At 44.2% G+C, this 21,255-nt stretch overlaps 1 protein-coding gene across 1 annotated transcript; it reads right to left on the bottom strand.

Annotated features, from left to right (window-relative positions):
* Positions 1–3,750: 3,750 nt before the first annotated feature.
* On the bottom strand, positions 3,751–20,873 carry lancl2 (LanC lantibiotic synthetase component C-like 2 (bacterial)). The gene is made up of 9 exons (XM_070928351.1): positions 20,691–20,873; positions 15,388–15,505; positions 15,078–15,285; positions 14,144–14,291; positions 9,499–9,645; positions 7,929–8,111; positions 4,913–5,089; positions 4,567–4,639; positions 3,751–3,827 (listed from the first exon to the last, which is right to left on the bottom strand). Exons 1-9 carry the CDS (start codon positions 20,853–20,855, stop codon positions 3,751–3,753), a joined length of 1,296 nt encoding a protein of 431 aa, XP_070784452.1. The 5' UTR covers positions 20,856–20,873.
* Between the last annotated feature and the right edge of the window lie 382 nt (positions 20,874–21,255).

The raw sequence follows: 21,255 nt of genomic DNA, 5'->3' as shown, positions 1-21,255 counted from the left end.
GCTTCAAAATGCATTTTATTTTATGGGTTGTATTGGCCCTTTAAATGTATTTGAACAGGTCGAAGTGACTGTGTGGGCTATAATCTTTCACCTATAACCCTTTTTAATGAAATCAAGTCATTTTGAAGCAAAAACAACGTTTCAGTCACTCTGTAGGAGCTGCCATCACTTTTTGGAACTTGCCAATAAGTAATGGCAGCTCCTACAGAGCGACTATAATGTTTTTTTTTTGCATCATAATCTGTCAAATTTAACCCTTTTGAATGAAATAAAGTAATTGTGATGCAAAAAAAGTTTTAGTCACTCTGTAGGAGCTGCCATCACTTATTGGCAAGTTCCAAAAAGTGATGGCAGCTCCTACAGAGTGACTGAAACGTTGTTTTTGCTTCAAAATGACTTGATTTCATTAAAAAGGTGAGTTTTAAACGGCATTTTATGGGTTGTATTGGCCCTTTAAAAAGTAACTGAAAAGACAAAAATTACTGAGTGGGCTTTAATCTGTCAAATATAACTGTCATCAATTACATCAAGTGATCCTGAGGCTGAAACAACCTTTCAGTCACCAGGAAGTGGTTGAATGCTAACGTTGGGTGTCATACGTCGTTGTACCTTGAAAAGTGGTGTGATGTCCCTCCAGATCTTCAGTAGCCATAGTCTCTTCAGTTGCTGATCAATCAAGAAGCGGTGAAATGATAATGATTTGTCAGATTGCCCACGTATATACGACTCGAACCTGGAGCGGAGCAGCACGACATAACAGCATTTGAGCTTCCCACCCTGAACGTGACGGCCGCCGTGCGTTACCTACACTGTGGCATTATACCGGTATCAAAATTCTGAATTGCACACAAATAAATAAATAAATACTTTGTAAAGAAAATATTATCACACACAGAACTATTTCATTTGAGCAAATGAATCATAATGTAATCGTGTGTTTTCACGACATTGTTACAGAATGCCACAATAAGCCATTTTCGAGAATTGCAGGAGCAGGCCATTGGTGATTGGCTGTTTTGTCTCCCATCCATGATGCTACCAATCAGTAGTAGGATTATGGGTCACTAGGGAAGGAGGGGAGACGGGTTTGAGAGCGCACGTTTACCGTCTCCCAAATACCAGAGAGGATGACCGCGAACCCGCAAATGTACTTCTTGAGCATGATTTGATTCTTTCCACGATAATTCCTCTACAAAATGTCGTTAAGAATTGAGACACAAATATAATTCCAAATACTTCAAATTCATTCCCGACCTCTCCTCATTTCAGATCCAAATTAAACTCAATATATATAAAGCACTTTTTGTGTGAAAGAATTACCCAAAAAAGTGGTACAGGAGCTCTATTCACTCTTTATTTCCGACAATATCAAACCTTGCATGAATTCCGTTACTTGACCTTTGTAAGCACTGAATAGCCAAAAAAATAAAAAAGCAAAGCGGTTGAGGAGAACAACGGCGACGTCTTACTCGTCACTGCTGCCTGCTGTCGCTGAAGCCCAGGAGTTTACAGAGGGAACAGAAACACACAGACGTCCACATCTTGACGCCACGAGAGCAAATCAAAATACACTGGCGAGGTCAAAACACTCGTCGCCGCTGGGATCAGGATATGAATCACCACCGTTGACACATTGGGACACAGTGAACAGGGAAACACCGACAGATGGAACACGAATACACACACACATACACACATTTATCCTCGTGCAAAGACATTCATGATGACATCTCCGCAGGAGAACCAGGGATTTAAATGTGCATCCATGTGCTGTCGGGATAATTGGATATACTGTACACTTTTACCACCGGGTGTCATTTCGGCTCCCTTGTTGGTACTGCAGACCAGGATCTAAGCTCCATCTAGGGTTGGATTCTCGCCTAACTAAACTATGGCCTGGACTGAACCATGTCAACTGCCTACTGTGAAGTCTGATTTAATCTCCTGAAAACAGCACGATGCTGAAAGTAATTCATGATCTAATTTTCATTAAGTTTTGTTTGTTGTTTCAATGGCTTTTCAATTTCAATTAGCTCTAACCCTCCTTTTAAAAAGGCAGGGTCATGACATGTTTTAGGCCTGGCTCTGATAGGACACTGAACCTATAAAAAGGTGGAAACAACCTCGTCTTGTTTGGGAGCATTCTGTTTTAACTGATGTCAGGTGTTGATAGTAGAAAACTACTCAAAATGATCCACTTGGTTTAATTAAAACTACAATGGTACATAGCTCGCACCTGCCAATCTAAACCAAGTGACACATAAGCTAATGTGCTTCAGCACCCCCATGTTTAATCCACTCCTGACCAGCTCATGAATGCACACACGACAGATAAAATGAAACAGGATTAGCACACGTTGCGGTAGGGGTCGGTTTAACACCTGTGTACTGCATGATGTGCCACATAATACATTATACCCAAATCCATGTGTGGCAATGCCTACACCTGAATTATTCATTTTAAAATGTTTTGACACTTCACTGAAAACCAATGCCTGCTGCTAGAGGCGAGCTAACAAGCTAGCTTAGACCGGTTTCAGCAGGAATGCCATCAATGCAGCTAAAGGAGCAATGTAAAAAAAAAAAAAAAAAAAAAAAAAAAAAAAAACGTTTCAGCACAGTACTTGCACTTTTATTTCAATTCATTTGACACTTTGTCACATTGTGGGAAGAAGTCCTCTGCTTTATGGCTATTTGAAATGGCAAGCTAATAAGCTAGCTAACTAGCTTTTGGATTCAGGAAAGGAGCTCAGTAGCGTTGCTGTGTTACTTTGTCCAAAAAACGTGCTAAGAACTTAATCCTTCGCGTTTGTTCTGGCTTTTAGTCAAAATTGTAATTTCCAAAAAATAAGGGGCACATTGTTAGCCGTTAGCCCCATGTGTGATTTTAGCATGAAAGAGAGACGGCTAACATCAACTAGACCTCCTCCTTTGTGTAATGTAGAACAAACACTACACTGAGGTCAAAAACGTCATGTCTTGTGGGAATCAGGGCTAACGTTAGCAAGCGAGGCTAGCTAGCTTCCACTTTCCGAGTGGTCGGATAAGTTAAGATAAGGCTTAAATAACTAATGATTGATACAGTAGCTAATGCTATGTGGACGAGTGAAACCTTTTTCCCCCCACGATGCGACAAATACCTGGAGAAGTGAAACGGCACACTTACAAACACAAGAGGAAAGCACTACATTGACAGGACAAGAGCCAATTACAGTGAGCATGCAGAGGCATAGACATACCAAAACAAGCTTTAGTTCACTTCACACACACACACACACACACACACACACACACACACACACACACCCTCTTTCTTGGCCTAGGAGCTACGATGTTGAAGGCTGAGGGGCTTCGAGTGTCTTCTTCGGTGTCCACGCCAGCTGCCAATAAACATGGGGGTCCGTGTCTTCACCATGACACACTGGAGGACGCCAGGGGACCTCAGAGCTGAAGGACAAGGTTCCTATGATAGGCCCCCACAGGATGCAAGTGTCCATCTTCAAGAGACGGAATCATCCGTTAACCTAGTCTTCTTCAGTCCACCTGCTGCTGCTATTTTTCAATGTATCAACAACACTCAACATGTACCTTTGTCCCGAAGAATAATCTTCCCTTCATCTTTTCGGACGTTTTCAATTTCGTAAACCAAACCATATGTTTGCTCCAACACAAAATCGTTTGCAAAGCAGTTTGTCCCACGCCCCCCCCCCCCCCCTCCCTTCGTCATACTCGGCCCCGTCAGGTGGCAGGTTAAAGATCAAAGGCAGGGAAACGGGAAGCTTCTGGGTTTTCGATCTCTGACAGGTAGTGGATGGCCCCCGCCATACCTGAGAGGAGAAACGCACCAGTTACTGCCAGCTAAGGACTTCGCTGTCCATCAGTCAAGTTGTACCACACGAGCTAATGTGAAATATGCTAACACTTCGGAGCTGACACTTGATTGAAATGCTGTTTAATAATGATGATAAAGATGCTGCCTTGTAGGATCATTTGTACTTGGACATGTGGGTATTTTTAATATCCAACATTTGTGTTTTTCGTGTCAAGTTGAGGTCAAGCGCCTCGCCAGTTACGTGTTCATGCTTTTGTCTGCTTGTGTGCTGAAGTGGTAATTGTTGGGAGATTAATGATTAATGGCCGTTAATGGCTTTCGCTGATACATTTTTTTTTTTTGCTCTCTCTGCTCCACATCGAGCCTCAAAATTCAAAAGGTTCCACTAAAAACAGACTACGTGTTTCTTTCAGCCTGCCTGAGGTAACATTAGGCTGTTTTAGTGTGCTGGATGTGTGCTTAGTTTCGCTCAAATACAATCTTTGTTATCTTAAATTAATCACATTACAAGCAAAAAAAAAATCTTACGCTAAAATCTGCATATAATAACAATAATAATAATAATGTAAAATTGTATAATTGACCTTTGATGGAATAAGAGGCAGCGGCTGCAGACTTAATGTTCGCAATACAAATTACAGGCCTGCTATTACATCGATTGAGAAGGTTCTTGCAAAATGTCAAAGTTTTTTGTTTGTATCTGGCGGACGGTTGGAGGAATAAAAATTTGGTACCTTCGAAAAGAGAGTACGGCCTGTCTGGGATGCGACAGCCGTGGGTCCCGTAGTCCAAACACCACTCGGCAAACTAGAGGAAAGGTGGTAACATGTTTAAAGACAGTACATGTTGAGAAAAGGCAAAAACACTAGAAATCGAATTGATTGAATGCACACGAAATGTTCTTTATTTCGCTTTCAAAAAGCTACTTTCTTTTAAGCTACTTTGATCGTTTAAGCCATTGTTCCAAAGAATACTCAACTGCTCCTTTGCTGGGATTTTGGGGAGGAGGGCCCGACATACCACGCTATCCAGTTAAGACACGGTCAGCCGGGCCGTGGGGGGGCTGACGCTTGCTCTTACCTTGCAGGCGCGGTGCAGGTACTTCTTCTCCTGGGTGAGCTTGTAAAGGGACAGGAAGGCGTAGCCGTTGCCGGCGGTGCCGTGGCAGATGCCGTAGCCTTTCCTGAGCAGGCCCCGCTGCCAGATCACCTCGGCACACTCTGCAGCCTCCTTCAAGTACTTCTCCTCTTTAAACACCTGGGGAGACGCGGACGAGGCCCAATGAATGGTTACAACAGAGTAGCCCGCAACAACCAGCGTTAATGAGGTGAGGCAGTTCAAGTGTGCTGTCCTTGCACTTCTGATTCATGACAGACGTCAGCATTCTGAAAATTCACAACGTTACTATAATCTTTTGTAGTTTTGTCAACTTTTGACTACGTAGTCTACTGAAAACATTGTTTCTTTATACTCTGGCGTGAAAAAAATATCTCAGGGCAACAGTAATTACTTGTATATTTTGGCATCAAACTCCCAAATTTCAAGGATACAGAATATCAGCACAAAATATCTGCTGTAAAACATCAGCTTCCTGAGAGGCTGGTTGGTGTGTTGTATCTTTCCCTGGAGAACAGATAAGAGTTGAGCCCTTATAAAAGACTAAATGCTCCCTCATGCCCAGACCTCATTAGTAGGTAATACATCTAATCCAGAGTAGAGTGATGCAACTACGTTTTTTTTATAACAGAGCTGACAGAAGACCGGTCGGATACGTATGAAGCTGATGAGACAAACTGAGACATGAGTGTGAACATAGTGGATATCTGACAATTTGTCTGATTAGGTGTGATTATAAAAGCCAGCCTCCCGCAGTAGTGTGAGGTCCCCGATGGCTCCAAGCGGGAAGCAGTGCTTTGAAAAGCAGCAGCCTGTGTTCACGGAGCTGGCAGCAGTCTAAGCGAGGTAGTCCAGGCGTCCCTCAGCGCGTTCGCAGTTAGGGGGGAGATAAATGATCTCTCCAGCGTGTTCTGGGTCTATACCCCAGGGTCTCCTACCAGTTGGATGTGCCCGGAAAAAACCTCCAAAAGAAGGCATCAAGGAGGCGTCCTGATCAGACGCCCGGACCACCTCAACTGTCTCCTTCTGACGCGAATAAGCAGCGGCTCTACTCCGAGCGAGCTCCCAACCCTATTTCTAAGAATGAACTCGGCCACCCTAAGGTAGAAACACATTTCAGCTGCTTGTATCCGCCATCTCGTTCCTTCGGTCACTGCCCAAAGCTCATGACAGGTGAGGGTTGGAATCCGTCTTCACCACAACGGTTCGGTACAACAGCCGCGTTACTGCTGACGCCGCGCCAATCCGCCTGTCGAACTCATGCTCCATTTAACATCATTTTAATCGTCAGAATTGGCCAAGAGGGAGCTGCAGCACCTCGCCCGCAATAGGGAAACCGGGACCCCCTTGTGGAGCCAGACCTGGGAGGGAAGCTTGCCAGCCATCTGGTGGCCAGATCTTGACCCTAGGGGCCCGGTCGGGCGCAGCCTTGTGGGCCCACCACTGACAGCGATAGGCATTGGGGTTGGGTGCATTTGCCAGGCGGGGACCTAGGTGTGCTGACCCCTGGCATCGCAGACTAGTAATCAATTTGTTGACTGACAGAAACATTTTATCAGTTTATCAGGCAAACATTTTCAACCTGATCCCGATCAGAGTTACTCCACCTCTGCGTGAAGAGGTGTATGATTCAGGGATCCAGTAAATACCAGTAAAACGAGCTAGTAGAGTTAGCACATCGTTTTCCTTAGCCGCTAGTTGGAACACGTGCAGCCATTTTAGGCAGCGTGACAACTCGCTCCTATGAAATGGGCACTTGAGCTTCTTGGAATACAGCTGCTTCCTGAAATACAGTGTACGCATCAGAGCTGATGTCATCCTGCACCCTCTGCACAACTAATACTGCTATATTTAGCAAGAAATGCTATTCCTAAATTCTGGATTTCTAAAGATGCTCCCTCAGTGGTAAGTATGTTATGGTAATACCACCTTTGGAAAAACTGACCCACATGACAATATCAAAGGATTTATCAAGATATGGCAACCAGTCATGGACTTAACTAACAATCCTGCAACTGACTTAACTGCCCTCAGTAAATTCACTGTAATAACCTGGTAATGTGTGTGTGTGTTTTCTGTTGTTTTGTGCACATGTAGTAGTGTCATTTCCACTGTGTTTGGTTAAGGTTGTTAAGATGAAAGGCATGGTTCCTTAATGAATTTCAGACTGGATGGATACATTGTGATTGGTAAATAACAGATGAGGACAAAAAAAAAAAAAGAATGACCCCCTCTTTGACCCGTTTCAAAAGGGAAATATATCATCATTTCATATTTCATGGGGCCTTTAAGGTGAGCAAATGAATCATGTGGCTGGTATTATTGACAAGCTGTTGTGTTGCATAGCAACAAGAGCGATGCAGCACTCCTTGGAGCCTTTGACATCTTCCTGTGCTCCCGGATTCTTCAAATGGAAGCTCTGTTGCGAACAAGTCAATCGTGTGACCGCGATAAGCAGTCGTGTCTCCCATTGTGCTTTGTTCTCTGTGTGGTGCCAAAGAGTCTCTGCATTAGTGAGAGCAATGAGAATGCCAGAATGGCAGCGCATTAGCTGCCAAGCGGCCCTCCCTAATGGGCAAGGAAAAGAAGAAAATGAGTCTACAATGCATTACTGCAGTATGTGTGTGTATGTGTGTATGCACTGGCAAGGCTACTGAAATGAAAGATAGCTGGTGTTTAATCAGCGGGGGGGGGGGGGGGGTTCATATCCCATCTGTCGACAAGATAAAGTGTGAGTTAAATAAAAAAGACTAGGCACTTTTACAACTGTTCTCTTGAAAATGGCCACATACTACACGTTTCAACATATATGGTAACACCTTATACTGTCCATGCAGTGCAAAGCCATACCACAAGGTGTCAGTGTTGTTCAGACGGACGGGGCGGTTTCATAATGTCTGGATCACTTCAGGCAGATACTTGATGTTGTTCAGCTGTTTCAACGCGGACCCACGTGATACAAAGCATGAGCGGGTCTCACCTTATGAGCCATGATGAGCAGATGGATGACGCCAGGGGCGCCGTGGCACCAGTGGACCAGCCGGTCACTCTCGTTGCTCAGCGACGACGGGAAGTTCCCCGAACGGAACCTCTTGTGGCGGACGTAGTCGATGCTGGGACGGACCAACTCCGACAGAATGTCTGCATGGACCCTTGCTCCTGGCTGGAGACAGACAGAGACAAAGTTCGGCTGAATTTCTGCTGGCAGACACGTTTCCAATATTGCTTAGGGGTGCTACCTGGAAAGAAAATGTTTTCCCAAAACTGCACAAACTGCACAGCTGAACAGTTGGAAGAGAGGGATCAAGACACAGAACCCCCTGATTACCCTGACTGGTTGTTTGATTCAGACCTGGTCCAGTTTTTTGAAAGGCTAAATACAAAAGGGGGGCGGGTGCTCACAGACATACATTTTCTTAAAAGGAGCCCTTCAATTAGATGTTGTTTAGTGACATGCAATGGTCAAAATGAGTTATTTCAACCAAAATTGTAACTCAATAATATTGCCTACTGTAGCTTTAACTGGTCCAAATGGAAGCAACACACACCCTCAGATTGAAGTAGACATGAATTATTCATTTCCCGCAAGGACTTCAGCGTGTTAATGAGAACATCAGTGAACAGGAACAGAGGACAGTAAGACCCTTCAAACGCCAACATTAAACCACTGACCTACTGATGGATGTTTCTTGCTGCACTGTACACTGGGACGCTTTAAAAGATGGTTCTCTTGCCAATAATGAAGCTGAGTCACTGGAGAATTTGATGACTGAAAAGAGTCTGCTGTATTTTGCCAACATTTAGACACATTACCATAAATGGCAGAGCTGTGCCAGGAGGGTTTGACCTTATCTTTATTGCAACAGGGTTTATGGGCAATGTGGTCCTAATTCTGACGGATCGACAGTAAGTATCAATATCGCAAGTGCCAATATACTGGCCTACGTATTTAAACCATCTTTTCCTACAATTCCCTATAATTGTTTCTGCAATCTAAGAAAATGGGAAAATGAGAGAAATGAACGTTTGGAACATGAGTTTGCAACACATTACTTATAGACACAAATGTCTATAATAATGTACTTTAACTGAGCCTGGACCTGCTCAAGGTTTCTTCCTGTTAAAAAGGAAGTTCTTCCTCGCCGCTGTCACCAAGTGCACGCTCATGGTGAGAACTGCTGGGTCTCTGTAATAATATCTGAAAGAGTACGGTCTAGACCTGCTGTTTGTTATGATTTGGCGCCATATAAATAAAATTGGGGGGCTGGCAGTGACGAACCCACAGAGAATAATCACCAACTCTGCAGTTGACCGAAGGACCAAAAACCCACATTGATCATAGATCACAACAAGAAACCACTGGTTCCCATTCCAGTGTTGCCCATACATAGACTCTACTAGGTCCATCTACCCATCTACCCTCGCCTCCGGACTATGGGTAGTTGATTACTGAACCGGACCGTCACAAAGCTGCCGCGCCGTCCACCACCACCAAGTAAAATTCTCAGCCAGTGGGAAAACACTGCATTCTGCCTCTCCCCCTCTCTTACCTGCATGAGCATGCAATAGATGCCGGCCAGGCCGTGGGCAGCACCGATGTACTGCTTCTTGTGCCACTCGTAGAGCAAAGGGCAGCGATCCGTCTTCTTCTGCTCTGCTGACATGTTCTTCCCCGATTCCACGATGGCCGTCACCACCTGAGGATTGGAGCGATTAGATTACATTTAGACACATTGTCCCGGAGAGGGGGGAACTGGTTTTCACAGCCAGCGCAATGCAGAAACATACAGTTATAGAACAACGAATCTTGATCCTGGTTGTTATTCATTTGTTTTTATTGACAATATTCCAGCATTTGAGGGCCTTAACTGTTAGTAAGAATTTTCTTTGCAGTGTGTCGTCTGTTTCTTCTACCATTTGTACTCAAATATCATTATATCAAATATTAACACTGGTTAGTCAAACATAAAAACATGTTCCAGACATTAGCCAGGATTATGTTATAGACTGGACATTTTGCAGTGTCATACTTAACAAACTTCAGACTCCAACGATAAGAGATTTTGAATGATGACGTTTATTACAACCCTGAATTAAATCAAGAGATTGATTGAAGATTGATTGAAGATTGTGGCACACCAGTTAATAATATGTATGGATGTGCAGAAATGGCACTGTTGTTGAGAGATTTCCTTCTTCAGGAGGGTTCACAGGGTCTTGCATAGTGCAGGAACAACGCTTCCCGAAATCCTCAATAATCTGCTTTTAGCTCAGACTCTGGCAAGTACTACAAGTACTTTAGTTTCTCTTGATCGGAGCTCAGCTTTCAATAGTGTTCTGGCCCATGCTCCCGTGCTCTGCTTGTATTTTTACCATTCATACGCTGTTTGAAGTGTCCTCAGAGCCACTCATTTGTCCACAGAGTCAAACACAAAGGCGTGAAGTGAAACTTTATCCAGTAAAGGACAAATACTAAAGCAATGAGAGGCTGAAGTCTAACATTCTAAGTTTCCCAGCAATGCAAGGTGATGAACTGTGTGAACTCGTCACTTCCAATTTAAGTATATTTTTAATTATACAGAATTAACATCCATGTCTCTCACTGTTCTCAGTCGCCTCGTAATTCAGTACAAGACTGCTGGACAGAGATTATTTATAGAAATTTGGAATTACATCAAGTTTATGCTCCACATGCATGATGCTCTTTCTCATGCTGAGCATTAAAATGTAAAAGAAGCAAGAAAGGTCAAGACTATGAATGTGTAAATGTAACAGTAAAAGAAAAGGCTAGCCTTAAAAAGACACGGTAGACTCCACTGACATTTGAAATCTGTTTAGGGCTAACGGAGCCCTACACACATGCATCACCGCCTCCCGGAATGAAAGAGCGAATGTGGGGAAAGCAAACAGAGGGCCAAGCATGCCCTGAGAGGAAGAAAAAATTAGCGGAGAAGGTCAACAGCTAAACTCAATAATAGGGAAGCCAGAGGTCCGATCCCTTTCTCTACAGGCGCAATATCAGCATGTGCTGCGGATGTTTCTGCTACCTGACCCACGACTGCATCAGGTTTCAGTTCCGAAATTGAGTTCAGTCAGGGTTCCCTGGTCTCAGTTTTAGGCACGTGTAGAACTCAATACAACTAATAAAGACTATAGTCTTGTGTCAGGAGTTTGGGTTCCCCTTTAAAGGGGAGCTATTATGCTCATTTCCAGCTCTATATTTTTGGGATTCCACTAGAGGAGTTTTGCATGATTCGCAGTTCCAAAAAGGCCTGATTTATCTTCTATTGGCCCTTCATGCAGCCCCCCCCCCCCCAGTTCACCCTCTGTCTGAAACAAGCCGTTTCAGCTCCTGTCTCTTTATCATGTATTTTAGGAAAACAAATGCAGGAGAATGCAACATTTTTAGGGATCAGAATCAGATTCTGAGACTGGCATTCACCAAGACGACGCTCTTAATTCAGCTCTACGCTAAAATGGTTTGCGCATGCGTTTATGTATTGCTGTGTGCAGCTTGGATTGATTAAGGACCAGATAGTGGGGTTTTATGTTAGGTTGGTGGCGCGTTTTAGTAGTCACATTTCAGGCTGTGTTGAGGGTGTTTTTACAAGCCACGCTGTGGGTTTCTGTTCAGCTGTGTTGCCTATACAGTGCAGTGTATATATATATATATATATATATATATATATATATATATATATATATGTGTGTGGGGGAGGGTAGGTCTAGGGGCTGGGGGTTCTGAGTCAGCAGTTTGCTGTCCCCATGCAGGATGGAGTGAGTGGAAAAGAAAGGAAAACAGTTCTGCAGCAGCAGCAGCAGCACTGCCTCCCTCATGACAGAGCAGATTTACAGCCAGCTAGCTCATTTACACGTCCTGTACATCTACACTCAGCTATACTGCCAACGTTCACTTGGAGCGTGGAGGAATTACACTTCTTTTGAGAAAACATTTTCATTTAAATGTATGCACACACATGCATCTTCATGGGCTTCTATATGCATTCAAATAAGCAGTCAACTGTGTCTCTTGAAGGGAGAAAATGGAATTTAGGGGGAATTAATCTGTTCGCAGCGTAAATCAAATCACTGCAAAACAAGAAGCGAAGCCCGTGGGATTCAGCGGCAAGAGGATTGAACAGGCTGGATGTTCAAGTTAAGTCAGGGCTGTCAGGACATGCTGACATAAGCAGTCGCTGGAGCCCGGACAGCAGCCTGCTACGTCATATAGAGTTCATCGGCATACTGGGCCAATATTAATCTTATTCACCTAAAGAAGATCTGAGTGATCGGAACGTTGCCTTTAAAAGGCCAAAAAAAAAAAAAAGGGGGCTGTTAAAAGTCAGATTGCTATGACTATTGGTATTGATATATACCTGATACCAGGAGGAGGAACAGTTTTGAGGATGGCCAGATCTTTACTCGAGTACCATCATCTAAGGTTGGTCAAAATGACGATATATCCTGTCAGACGATGTCAACAGTCAGGGATTTTAAGATACTGTCTTTCAACCTTTAACATTTTCCCACTTGACTTTCCAGTAAAAATCACGGAGATCGGCATTAAGTTGATGTTTTCTGGAATACACACAAAACCTTTGTACTTTTTTCTCATTTTTCTTCGAGCTGGCACAAAGTGGAGGAACTGTGTAACAATAGACAATCTGCTGGTGGAAAAAACAAACATAAACCCTCTGCTGAAACTGTCTTTTTCAGCACTCTATGCCACAAGCTGTCAGTCAGAGGAGACAAAGTAATGCTCATGACCAACCCAAGCAGAAAACTATGTGTAATACACACACACACACAAATACCCCAGTGAGTAGGAGAATGAAAAATGGGAAACGGGAGCTTTAAAGTTTCACATTTTTATTCCTTCATTAGTCATAATAACATCTCCATCTAACACTTCTGCGTCTGTGAGCCCACTGCTGCTGCCTACTCTCGCGGCCCTTCTGTCACTGTGTGTGTGTGTGTGAGTGTGTGTGTGTGAACAGTACATGTGTTTTGGCCTGGCACTTTACCAAATGTGACAGCTGGTCCTGCGGTGTCTGCAGTGAGTGTGTGCGTGCTTAAATAAATAATCAAAATAGAGTGTGGAGGGATTATCATCGACTGTGTGTGTGTGTGTGTGTGTCCTCTGCACCTTGGTACTAGTCCATTTTTCTTCTAATAGATGCATTGTGACATTCAAAAAAAATCGTTGTGTCTATCATCTGAAGTTTCACCTCCTCTGCTATAGAGAGAGAGAGCAGAGGTGAAGGTGACACACTTCCTCTTTATGTATGGACATAAACTACAGCTATCGGTCAGGCTGATATATCGGCAGATATTAGTGTCTCCATTACATAGTTTGTCAAGCAGCCATTAAAGATGGTGCCGACTGCAGCAAAATAGTTCATTTTTAGCGATTAGCGGAACGAGTCCAACCCAGACTGGGAGGCGAGTCCTCTTCCCCACAGCGTCCAGGCAGCCTCTCACTGCAGAGTCGGACCGTGCCAAAGTACTAAAACTAATGCGACAGGAGTTTAAGCATAGATATACGACAATATGTCAGTATTTGGGTGCTTTAACTGTTACAGTGAGAATTATGAGCCACTGCTGAATGTTTACATTTTTCAAAACAAAGGGCAAAAATGGTATTTTCTACATTATTTTGTTTACACCTCTTAGTTGGATGAAAAAAAAAAAGAATGCCTTATCGTATCTAATGTGTTAATGTTACAAGTCTTATTTTCTTGCACGAGGGCAGTTGGACTGGCTAGCTAGTAACGTTAGCGACACATTCAAAATCGGGAGCCAAAATGAACCCTGTGGTGGTACATGGGGGCTGATCTCCGGTCATTGTGGTCAACCTCCGACAGAGTGGTGACCAATAGCTGGCCCATAGCTATTAATACGAGCTTGGGTTACTTTCAACCCAGCCTGACATCGATTATGGACTACTACTACTACTTACGGACGGCTCTGACAGTGAAAGGAGAAGCTTTACACATCTGAATTCAGTATTCTGCTGCACCGTAATGAAGATCTGCGTCTCAGATGGGAGTCCAAGACCAAAATCCGCAACATGTTCATGCTTCATGAGGACTAGATGTTGAGTTAAAACTTGCACTGAGCAAAGTTTTACACATTAGCATAACTAAGGGTATACATTTAAAAATACATGCATGCATGTGTGTGTGTGTGTCTCACCTTCGTAATGATGCTCTCATCCACCGTGTCGGCTCCTATCTCTTTGTTGACGTAGAGCAGAGCATACAGGTAGCCAGCCCGGCCATACAGCAGCTCATCCGGCATCTCAGAGTCAGAACTCAGCACGGGCCGCTGCAGCTGGAGGAGCCTGACCGATGCACACACACACACACACACACACACACACACACACACACACACACACACACACACACACACACACACACACACACACACACACACACACACAGGCTCTGGTGTTAGATCAAGAAACGTTGACAGGGTTGCGGTTACCATTAAAGACGCAGCGCTGTACTTGGGCAGCCACCCCACAAGTATATAGCATAAGAGAGGCCACTTTTATGGCTCCAGTTAATTCATTCCATAAGGGGGATGTTTTAGGGTATGGAGTAGGGCTGCACAATGAATCAAATAATAATCTCGATTAATATACGATTTTGGCTTCCCACAATTAAATGAGCACGATCGAATGCGATATATATTGACGTTTAAAACGCTCGCCCTGCTCATAGAAAACTCAGCTGCACATCAAGTCAAGCGCTTCCTAAACTAACAGCCAGCTTGGACCAGCGTGAGCAAGAACAAATCGTATGCAAAGAGTGCTAAACACCACAAGTGAAAGCGGCGCTCTGTTTATTTGAACGTGAAAGTGCAATAAAAATATTTGGTCCCTAAAATCAATGAATAATAATCGCGATAAATGATCTCAATATAGATCCAAATAATCGTATTTATCAATTTGGCCATAATCGTGCAGCCTGGTCGAGGGAACGCGAGGGAGCCTCCTTTGGGCAGAGTTGTGGTTAACTTCAGGGTTAACTATATTCAGCTGCTGGTAAATAAAACTCGGGAACTCTGGCTCTTTATTTTTTGAATCATATCCATACCAACATCCACAGTCCCGGCCTCTCACCTGGACAGGCAGTCTTGACTGTCGGCATCGTTGTTCAGTTTGTGGTGGACCACCGCGCCCACCGCCAGCGGCCCCGCGTCGCCGCACAGGAACGTCACTTTGCGGCCATTCAGGATCCTCATGGTCCTCTTCACGTAGTCCAGTGCCCTCTGCAGGTGGGAGGCGTCGTGGGACACCCGGTGCAGCTGGAGGTACAGCAAGGCGATGCCTGCCGGTGAAGATAGGAAGATAGCGGGGATCAGTCACAGTCTGAACCTGACACACGGAATTGGCATGTCTTTCACCAGTTGTACAGTGCTTGGCGACAGACCTGTCCAGCCGGTGTAAGTGGAGAAGTCGTGGGGGTCGGCCGTCTTCAGGCCCTCCTCCATCTGCTGGAGGAGATCTTTGATCTTATTCTGGACCTTCCTCTTGAACGCCGCGCTCACCTGGGGAGGAGAGAGGGGGCAGTATTTGTAAAACCCCAGCCAGCTTCTCAAACACATTTTGCCTTAATTGACACGTTAAATCTCTTTGGCTTCTGGATCATTGGTCAGACAAAACCAGCAATATCAAACATGTCAACTTGGGCTCTAGAATTTTGTGAAGGGCATTTAGTTTTATTTACCATTTTCATACATTTAAGAGACTTAAAGATAAAGTTAACAATGGCCCCGTTGTATTTAAGTGTCCCAGTAAGTGAGACAGTGAGCCATCATGCACAATACCAGGACCCTGAAGCTGAAGCAGCTAAATGGAACCCGCCGCCATCATTTACTGGATTATTACATACTGTAGAGAGCGGAAAGCTTGATCATTTCTCAGATATCAGCCAGTCGGTTGTGACCCGGACTTTTCATCATAAGAATTAATTTTGGGAAACTCGAGATGTTAATTATGTTATTTTCCACAAGGCTCAAGGGTCTATTTACCTTTACAGATTTAGCAACAAAGGGTCAGCAGACCGCGCTTCAAAGCCTGGTTTGATCGTGGATATGGAGTTGATTAAGTCTCTCCGGGCTCCGTTCGCAGCCAGCCTACAGTGTGAACCGTATGAAAAAAAGAAGAGCTTGGGGAGCTCCCTGAATCAAAGCCTCTCACTCGCCACCTCTTCAAACAAAAACAGGGAGTGTGCAAGGAACTCAGGAGCTATTTGTTGGACTCAAGGGCCACTTACTCCTACCCGCTGGCCTAAGTGGATAAGTGAACAGGAACCGTTTCGAGAATAGGTTTCCCAGCTCTAGGTCTGGTGCTGCTGCTGCTGCTGCTAGGGAAAGCCAGACAAAAAAAATATTACTATAAACATTATTATTTCTGCTGCTATTTTTTTTTGGCATGCCACTCCTTCCTTATTTTTCAATGTAGAAACTTCATTCAAATATCAAAATATTCAGCTCAATTAGGACACAAGGGCTGTTCATTTTTCTCATTCATAACTTTCATACTTTCCAAAATATTCAAGGAATATTTTTTCCAGGAAAGGGGGGGGGGTGTTTCTATACAGTGTTTCTATTAAGACGACAGGAGCTAACGGTCTCTCCCTGGTGAGCTGGACTTCAAGTGGTGCGCCTGAGCTAAAATCTCAGTGAAATGAACTGGTTACCGTCACCATGGCGACCTTTGACTGCATCTGTGGACACACGGAGCTAATTCGTGGAGTTGGACACTCAAACATACATGATGATTCTCAAGCCAGTTTTGGAGTTCTCAGAAGCGTCGCTGAGACATCCTCGCGTCTTTACTCTTCATTCATAGTTTGAGCTAGAAACTCCATTCAAACCTTGACATGTTTTAATGTAATCTGAGGTTAATTCAACTTTTAAATGCCATTCATTGTATTGAGAGCATTTCCCACATATTTCATACTCATTCAGCTGCTTTTTCATACAGCCAGCAATCCAGTTTAGTGTCAGCTTTTCAACAGCCGGCATTCACACCGCAATTCCTTCAGAAATTGCCTTCTCTTGTTGCCATATATCGTTGTTATTGTGCCATTTTACTACTATTTACTACTGATGTCGTCTTACTCACTACTGTCGTGACGTTCACTTCTAACCGCCTGCAGTATTAATAATGCTTGCCAATAGTATGATATGTGCGCACACATGCATGCACACTTTGCCTCTCTTTACAGAATTAATGTTCAAGATGATTAAAGTCCACGGTTGTAGTTGTTTTACTGACCTGCAAGCCCCATAGCACCACCAACCGCTACACCACATGCAGATTTGAGATCAGTATACATGAAAATAACGGTAGTACATTTACTCAAAAAGAAATGTGTTGGTATGTTTTCTTGAATCCGCCTCCTTTATATATTGTCATTATTTTTTGTGGTACATATAATAGATTCATATTAGTTGCGCGTGTTCAGAATTTCAATAATTTGGACACTTTTGTCTTTTCACAAATCAAAATTGTGTGATATCCATCACGAAATCAACCTCAGAGCAGTTTCTGAGAAACTTGCTTTAGAATCATCATGTTTTCTGCAGTATCAAAATAATCCAGTGACGGCTGTCTGTACGCCCATGGGCGCTCTGCAAACATGAACTGCTGATAGCTAATTCAGCATACCTTTAAATGGTCAATTTACCAAAATGTACACAAATGTGGGGGGGGGGGGCTCATGTTGTAGCCCACAGCTAACTGACTCCACGTTAACGTTCCAACGTTAAACTTCTTGTTTACATCCCCCAAACCAACACTATTGACAAGGCAGTTGCCTCAATATCAAAGTAGAATACTCTCAATACTTAACATTGCTCTACAGAAATACAACTATACAGGAAGTATGTATATTTATGGAATTTATTTTTTCATTTAACTTTTTACTTCTAATTATTGCAGTATAGTTTTTGTGGTAGTAGTTGTGTGGGAGGAAACCGGAGTACCCGGGGTAAACCCACGCAGAAACAGAGAGGACATGCAAATTCCTGACACACAGAAACCAAGTTGCCTCTGTCCGTCAGGACTAACACTGAACCTCCGCGCTGCCCTATGGCCTGTCGCGGCCTGTGTGAGCGTGCGTGTGTGTTTCTGTCTCACTCGCGGTCCTGCTTCTCCTTCCCCTGCCTCTTGTACTTGCGGCGGTGTTTTGGAGTGATGGACTTCTTGAACCGCCTCCACACGGATGGCTTCTTCTCTCCGTCCTGGACCTTCTCCGGAGCGGCGACCTCTTCAGTGACCGCGGCGGGCTCCTTCAGGTGGATCAGCTGGCACATTTGGGTGTTCATCTCATTCGTGAGAGCCTCCACCTTTTTCTCCAGCGCCTGATTGGCCTCTTCCTGCGCTCTCAATTTGGAGGCCAGCTCGAGGTTGGAGCTGGTCATCTCCTGCAGCTGCCTCTTTAGGTCCTCCAGCTCAGAAGTCGCCTCTTCTCTGCAGGCCTCTTTCTGCCTCATCTCCTCCATCTCCTGCTCAAGGGCTTCTTTTTCAGCTTCCAGCCTCTCGACCAGCTTCAGGTCCTTCAGGACTCTATCCTTAAACTGAAGCCTGAATCTTATGTGGACATTAGACTGATCGTCTTTGCGTTGGTCAGTGGTAGCTGGCTCGCCCTGGGACTCAGCTTGTGGCACTTCGTAGGACAGACTCAATTTATATAGGTCTTCATTGAGCCTCTGTACCTCCTTCTCATGCCTGACTCTCAAGCTTAACTCCTTCGCCAGTGTCGTCTCTGATGCCCGGAGTTTGCTCAACGCGATGTCTCTGCTGTGGTCGGCCTTCATTTTCATTTCTTTTTCCTGCTGGAGATAATACTCGGTTTCCTGCAGGCGCCCTTGCAGAGTCCTCACCTCATTGAAGTGGTATTGTGGTGGCTGTCTTGCCCACACTGGACAATTTGAGGGGCGGTACGGGAGCTCCATGTGGACCTCCTCCACCGCTTGGTGGAGAGTCTCAGCTTCTGCCTGGGTGGCGAGCTCCTCGTTCTGGCTTTGATTGCTGCTGCTGTTATTGAGTTGGGCAATTATCTCCTCTTGCCTCTTTAACGTGGCCTTGATTTCCACTTCAGCCAAGTTTGCGGGACCTGATGGTTCTTCCATTTGTCTGTTTAATAAAGACTTAATAGAATCAGTCTCTTGTTTGAGTGTTGACAGTTCTTGTTGAAGTGTCTTTCCAAGAGTGTTGTGTCTCAGATTGTGTCTCTGGTACTTGTTGAAGGGTCTTTCCAAGAGTGTTGTGTCTCAGATTGTGTCTCCTAAGTGTTTGAGGACGAAGTTAGAACTCACCAGCCTTGTACAGTGATTCGGTTTACAAACATTCTATTTTTGTACCGATTTTTCCCCCTATATGGTTAATAACTATGATAACAGTTAATAATAATATAATAGACTCATTAAAGTCACAGTCTGTGACCCAAATGTGAACAAAATTTTCAGTCCATAGTCCAGTCCAGTCCACACAACAGACAGTCCTAAAGACTAAAACCCAAAGAATCTGACCAGAGTATTATAACCACTGCTCTCTCAGTGCTTAGTCACTGCTTCAATCACCCATGGGTGAAAGGAGAGAACAAAGCAAAACAACTAAAGATGACACGCAAGGCTGAAAGCCTGAAGGTCTGCCTGCAGCCCCATACACAACATAATACTACACACAATTTATACAACACCTCGTTTGCTATTAGTGGTGTTGGGGTGTATTTCATACAAAAAATATAGACAATGCTAAAGTGTTGGTTTGTTATTCGTACAGTCTTATCAGTAGCTGAGTTAAAAAAAATAATAATAATACAAAAAAAAAAACAAGACAGACAGACAATAGCACTGCACTCATTCATTCATTTGAATGGGAATGGCTGCATTGGCACCAGCTGGGGCGTCAACGCGGGGTCACCCAGCCAATAAGTTGACCTGGGTCAAGTTTTGACGCAAAGCATTGCAGATGGCAGAGGTTTTCGCATTTCACTTGCAGCTGTAAAATTAGCACAATGGTGGGCTACTCAACAACGACACTTCAAACGTAATATTTGATGCTCTTAAGCGCTCCACACCAAATGCCACTGAGCCATGTTTTAATTACCGTGTGAAGCCAGACATTACTATGGTACGCAGTAACGTTCACCAGCTCCAACTAGCTAGCTTGGCGTAACGTTCTACCAGCTCCAACTAGCTAACCTGGCGTAACGTTCTACCAGCTTCAACCAGCTAACTTGGCGTAACGTTCTACCAGCTCCAACTAGCTAACCTGGCGTAACGTTCTACCAGCTTCAACCAGCTAACTTGGCGTAACGTTCTACCAGCTTCAACCAGCTAACTTGGCGTAACGTTCTACCAGCTCCAACTAGCTAACTTGGCGTAACGTTCTACCAGCTTCAACCAGCTAACTTGGCGTAACGTTCTACCGGCTTCAACTAGCCAACTTAACAACATGCATTAAAGTGAGCTGGCGAGACACAAGAATTGTCGCGCTAATGCCCCCGGTGTCTCCATTTCGCACGGCCGTTTGCTATATTCAGTCGGGCTCAGTTTACTCACTACACCCAAATCAATCATACAACAAATAAGTGACAAGTCGTGGCGACTACTACACAAGCGCAAGTCAGGGCAAAGCTAGCTCTAACGTACTTTCTATTAGCACGTCAGCAAATTTCTTTTTTTTTTTTTTAAATACTGCAGAAGTAAAACATCTCACCTTTCCTTCTGCATCAAAGGGCTCATTGTAGTCCACGTCCGCTCCGGAGTTGGAGGTGAGGACACCCTGGTCCCAGTCGGGGTACGGGTTTGGGAAGGAGCGCTCCTCCATCTCTGCCTCCGTAGCCGAGATCAGCTTCAGCCGCTTGGACACGTTATCTCCCATCGCTACGGCGGCCCGGCAGGGATAAACTTACTGTAACGGCCGTCATAGTGGAAATAAGCAATCGTGTTTAGGTTTGTTTTTGTTTTGTTTTTGTAGAAAAATTCAACTCAACTGTTTAACCCACGCCAAAGTGACACGAAATATATGACAATGGAATGTGCTCACGGAAGTGTGTTTAAAGTCTGCCGCAGTGCATCGGCAAAATTCTATCTACTCCTCATTATACCAAGGAAAGACAGGACAAAATGTTTAAATGAATTTCAAACAAGCTAAGAAACAAAAAATGGCAATACGTAAAAGTGACAGCCTTGAAAACATTACAAGAACCTCGTGAATATTTGTAATAGAATTGATTTGGAAAGAAAAGAAAAAGTTTGCTCATAGCCGAAACTTCCAAATC

The sequence above is a fragment of the Enoplosus armatus genome, chromosome 21 (genome assembly GCF_043641665.1).
Source record: "Enoplosus armatus isolate fEnoArm2 chromosome 21, fEnoArm2.hap1, whole genome shotgun sequence".
Lineage (NCBI taxonomy): Eukaryota > Metazoa > Chordata > Actinopteri > Centrarchiformes > Enoplosidae > Enoplosus > Enoplosus armatus.
This window is presented reverse-complemented; position numbering and strand designations above follow the sequence as displayed.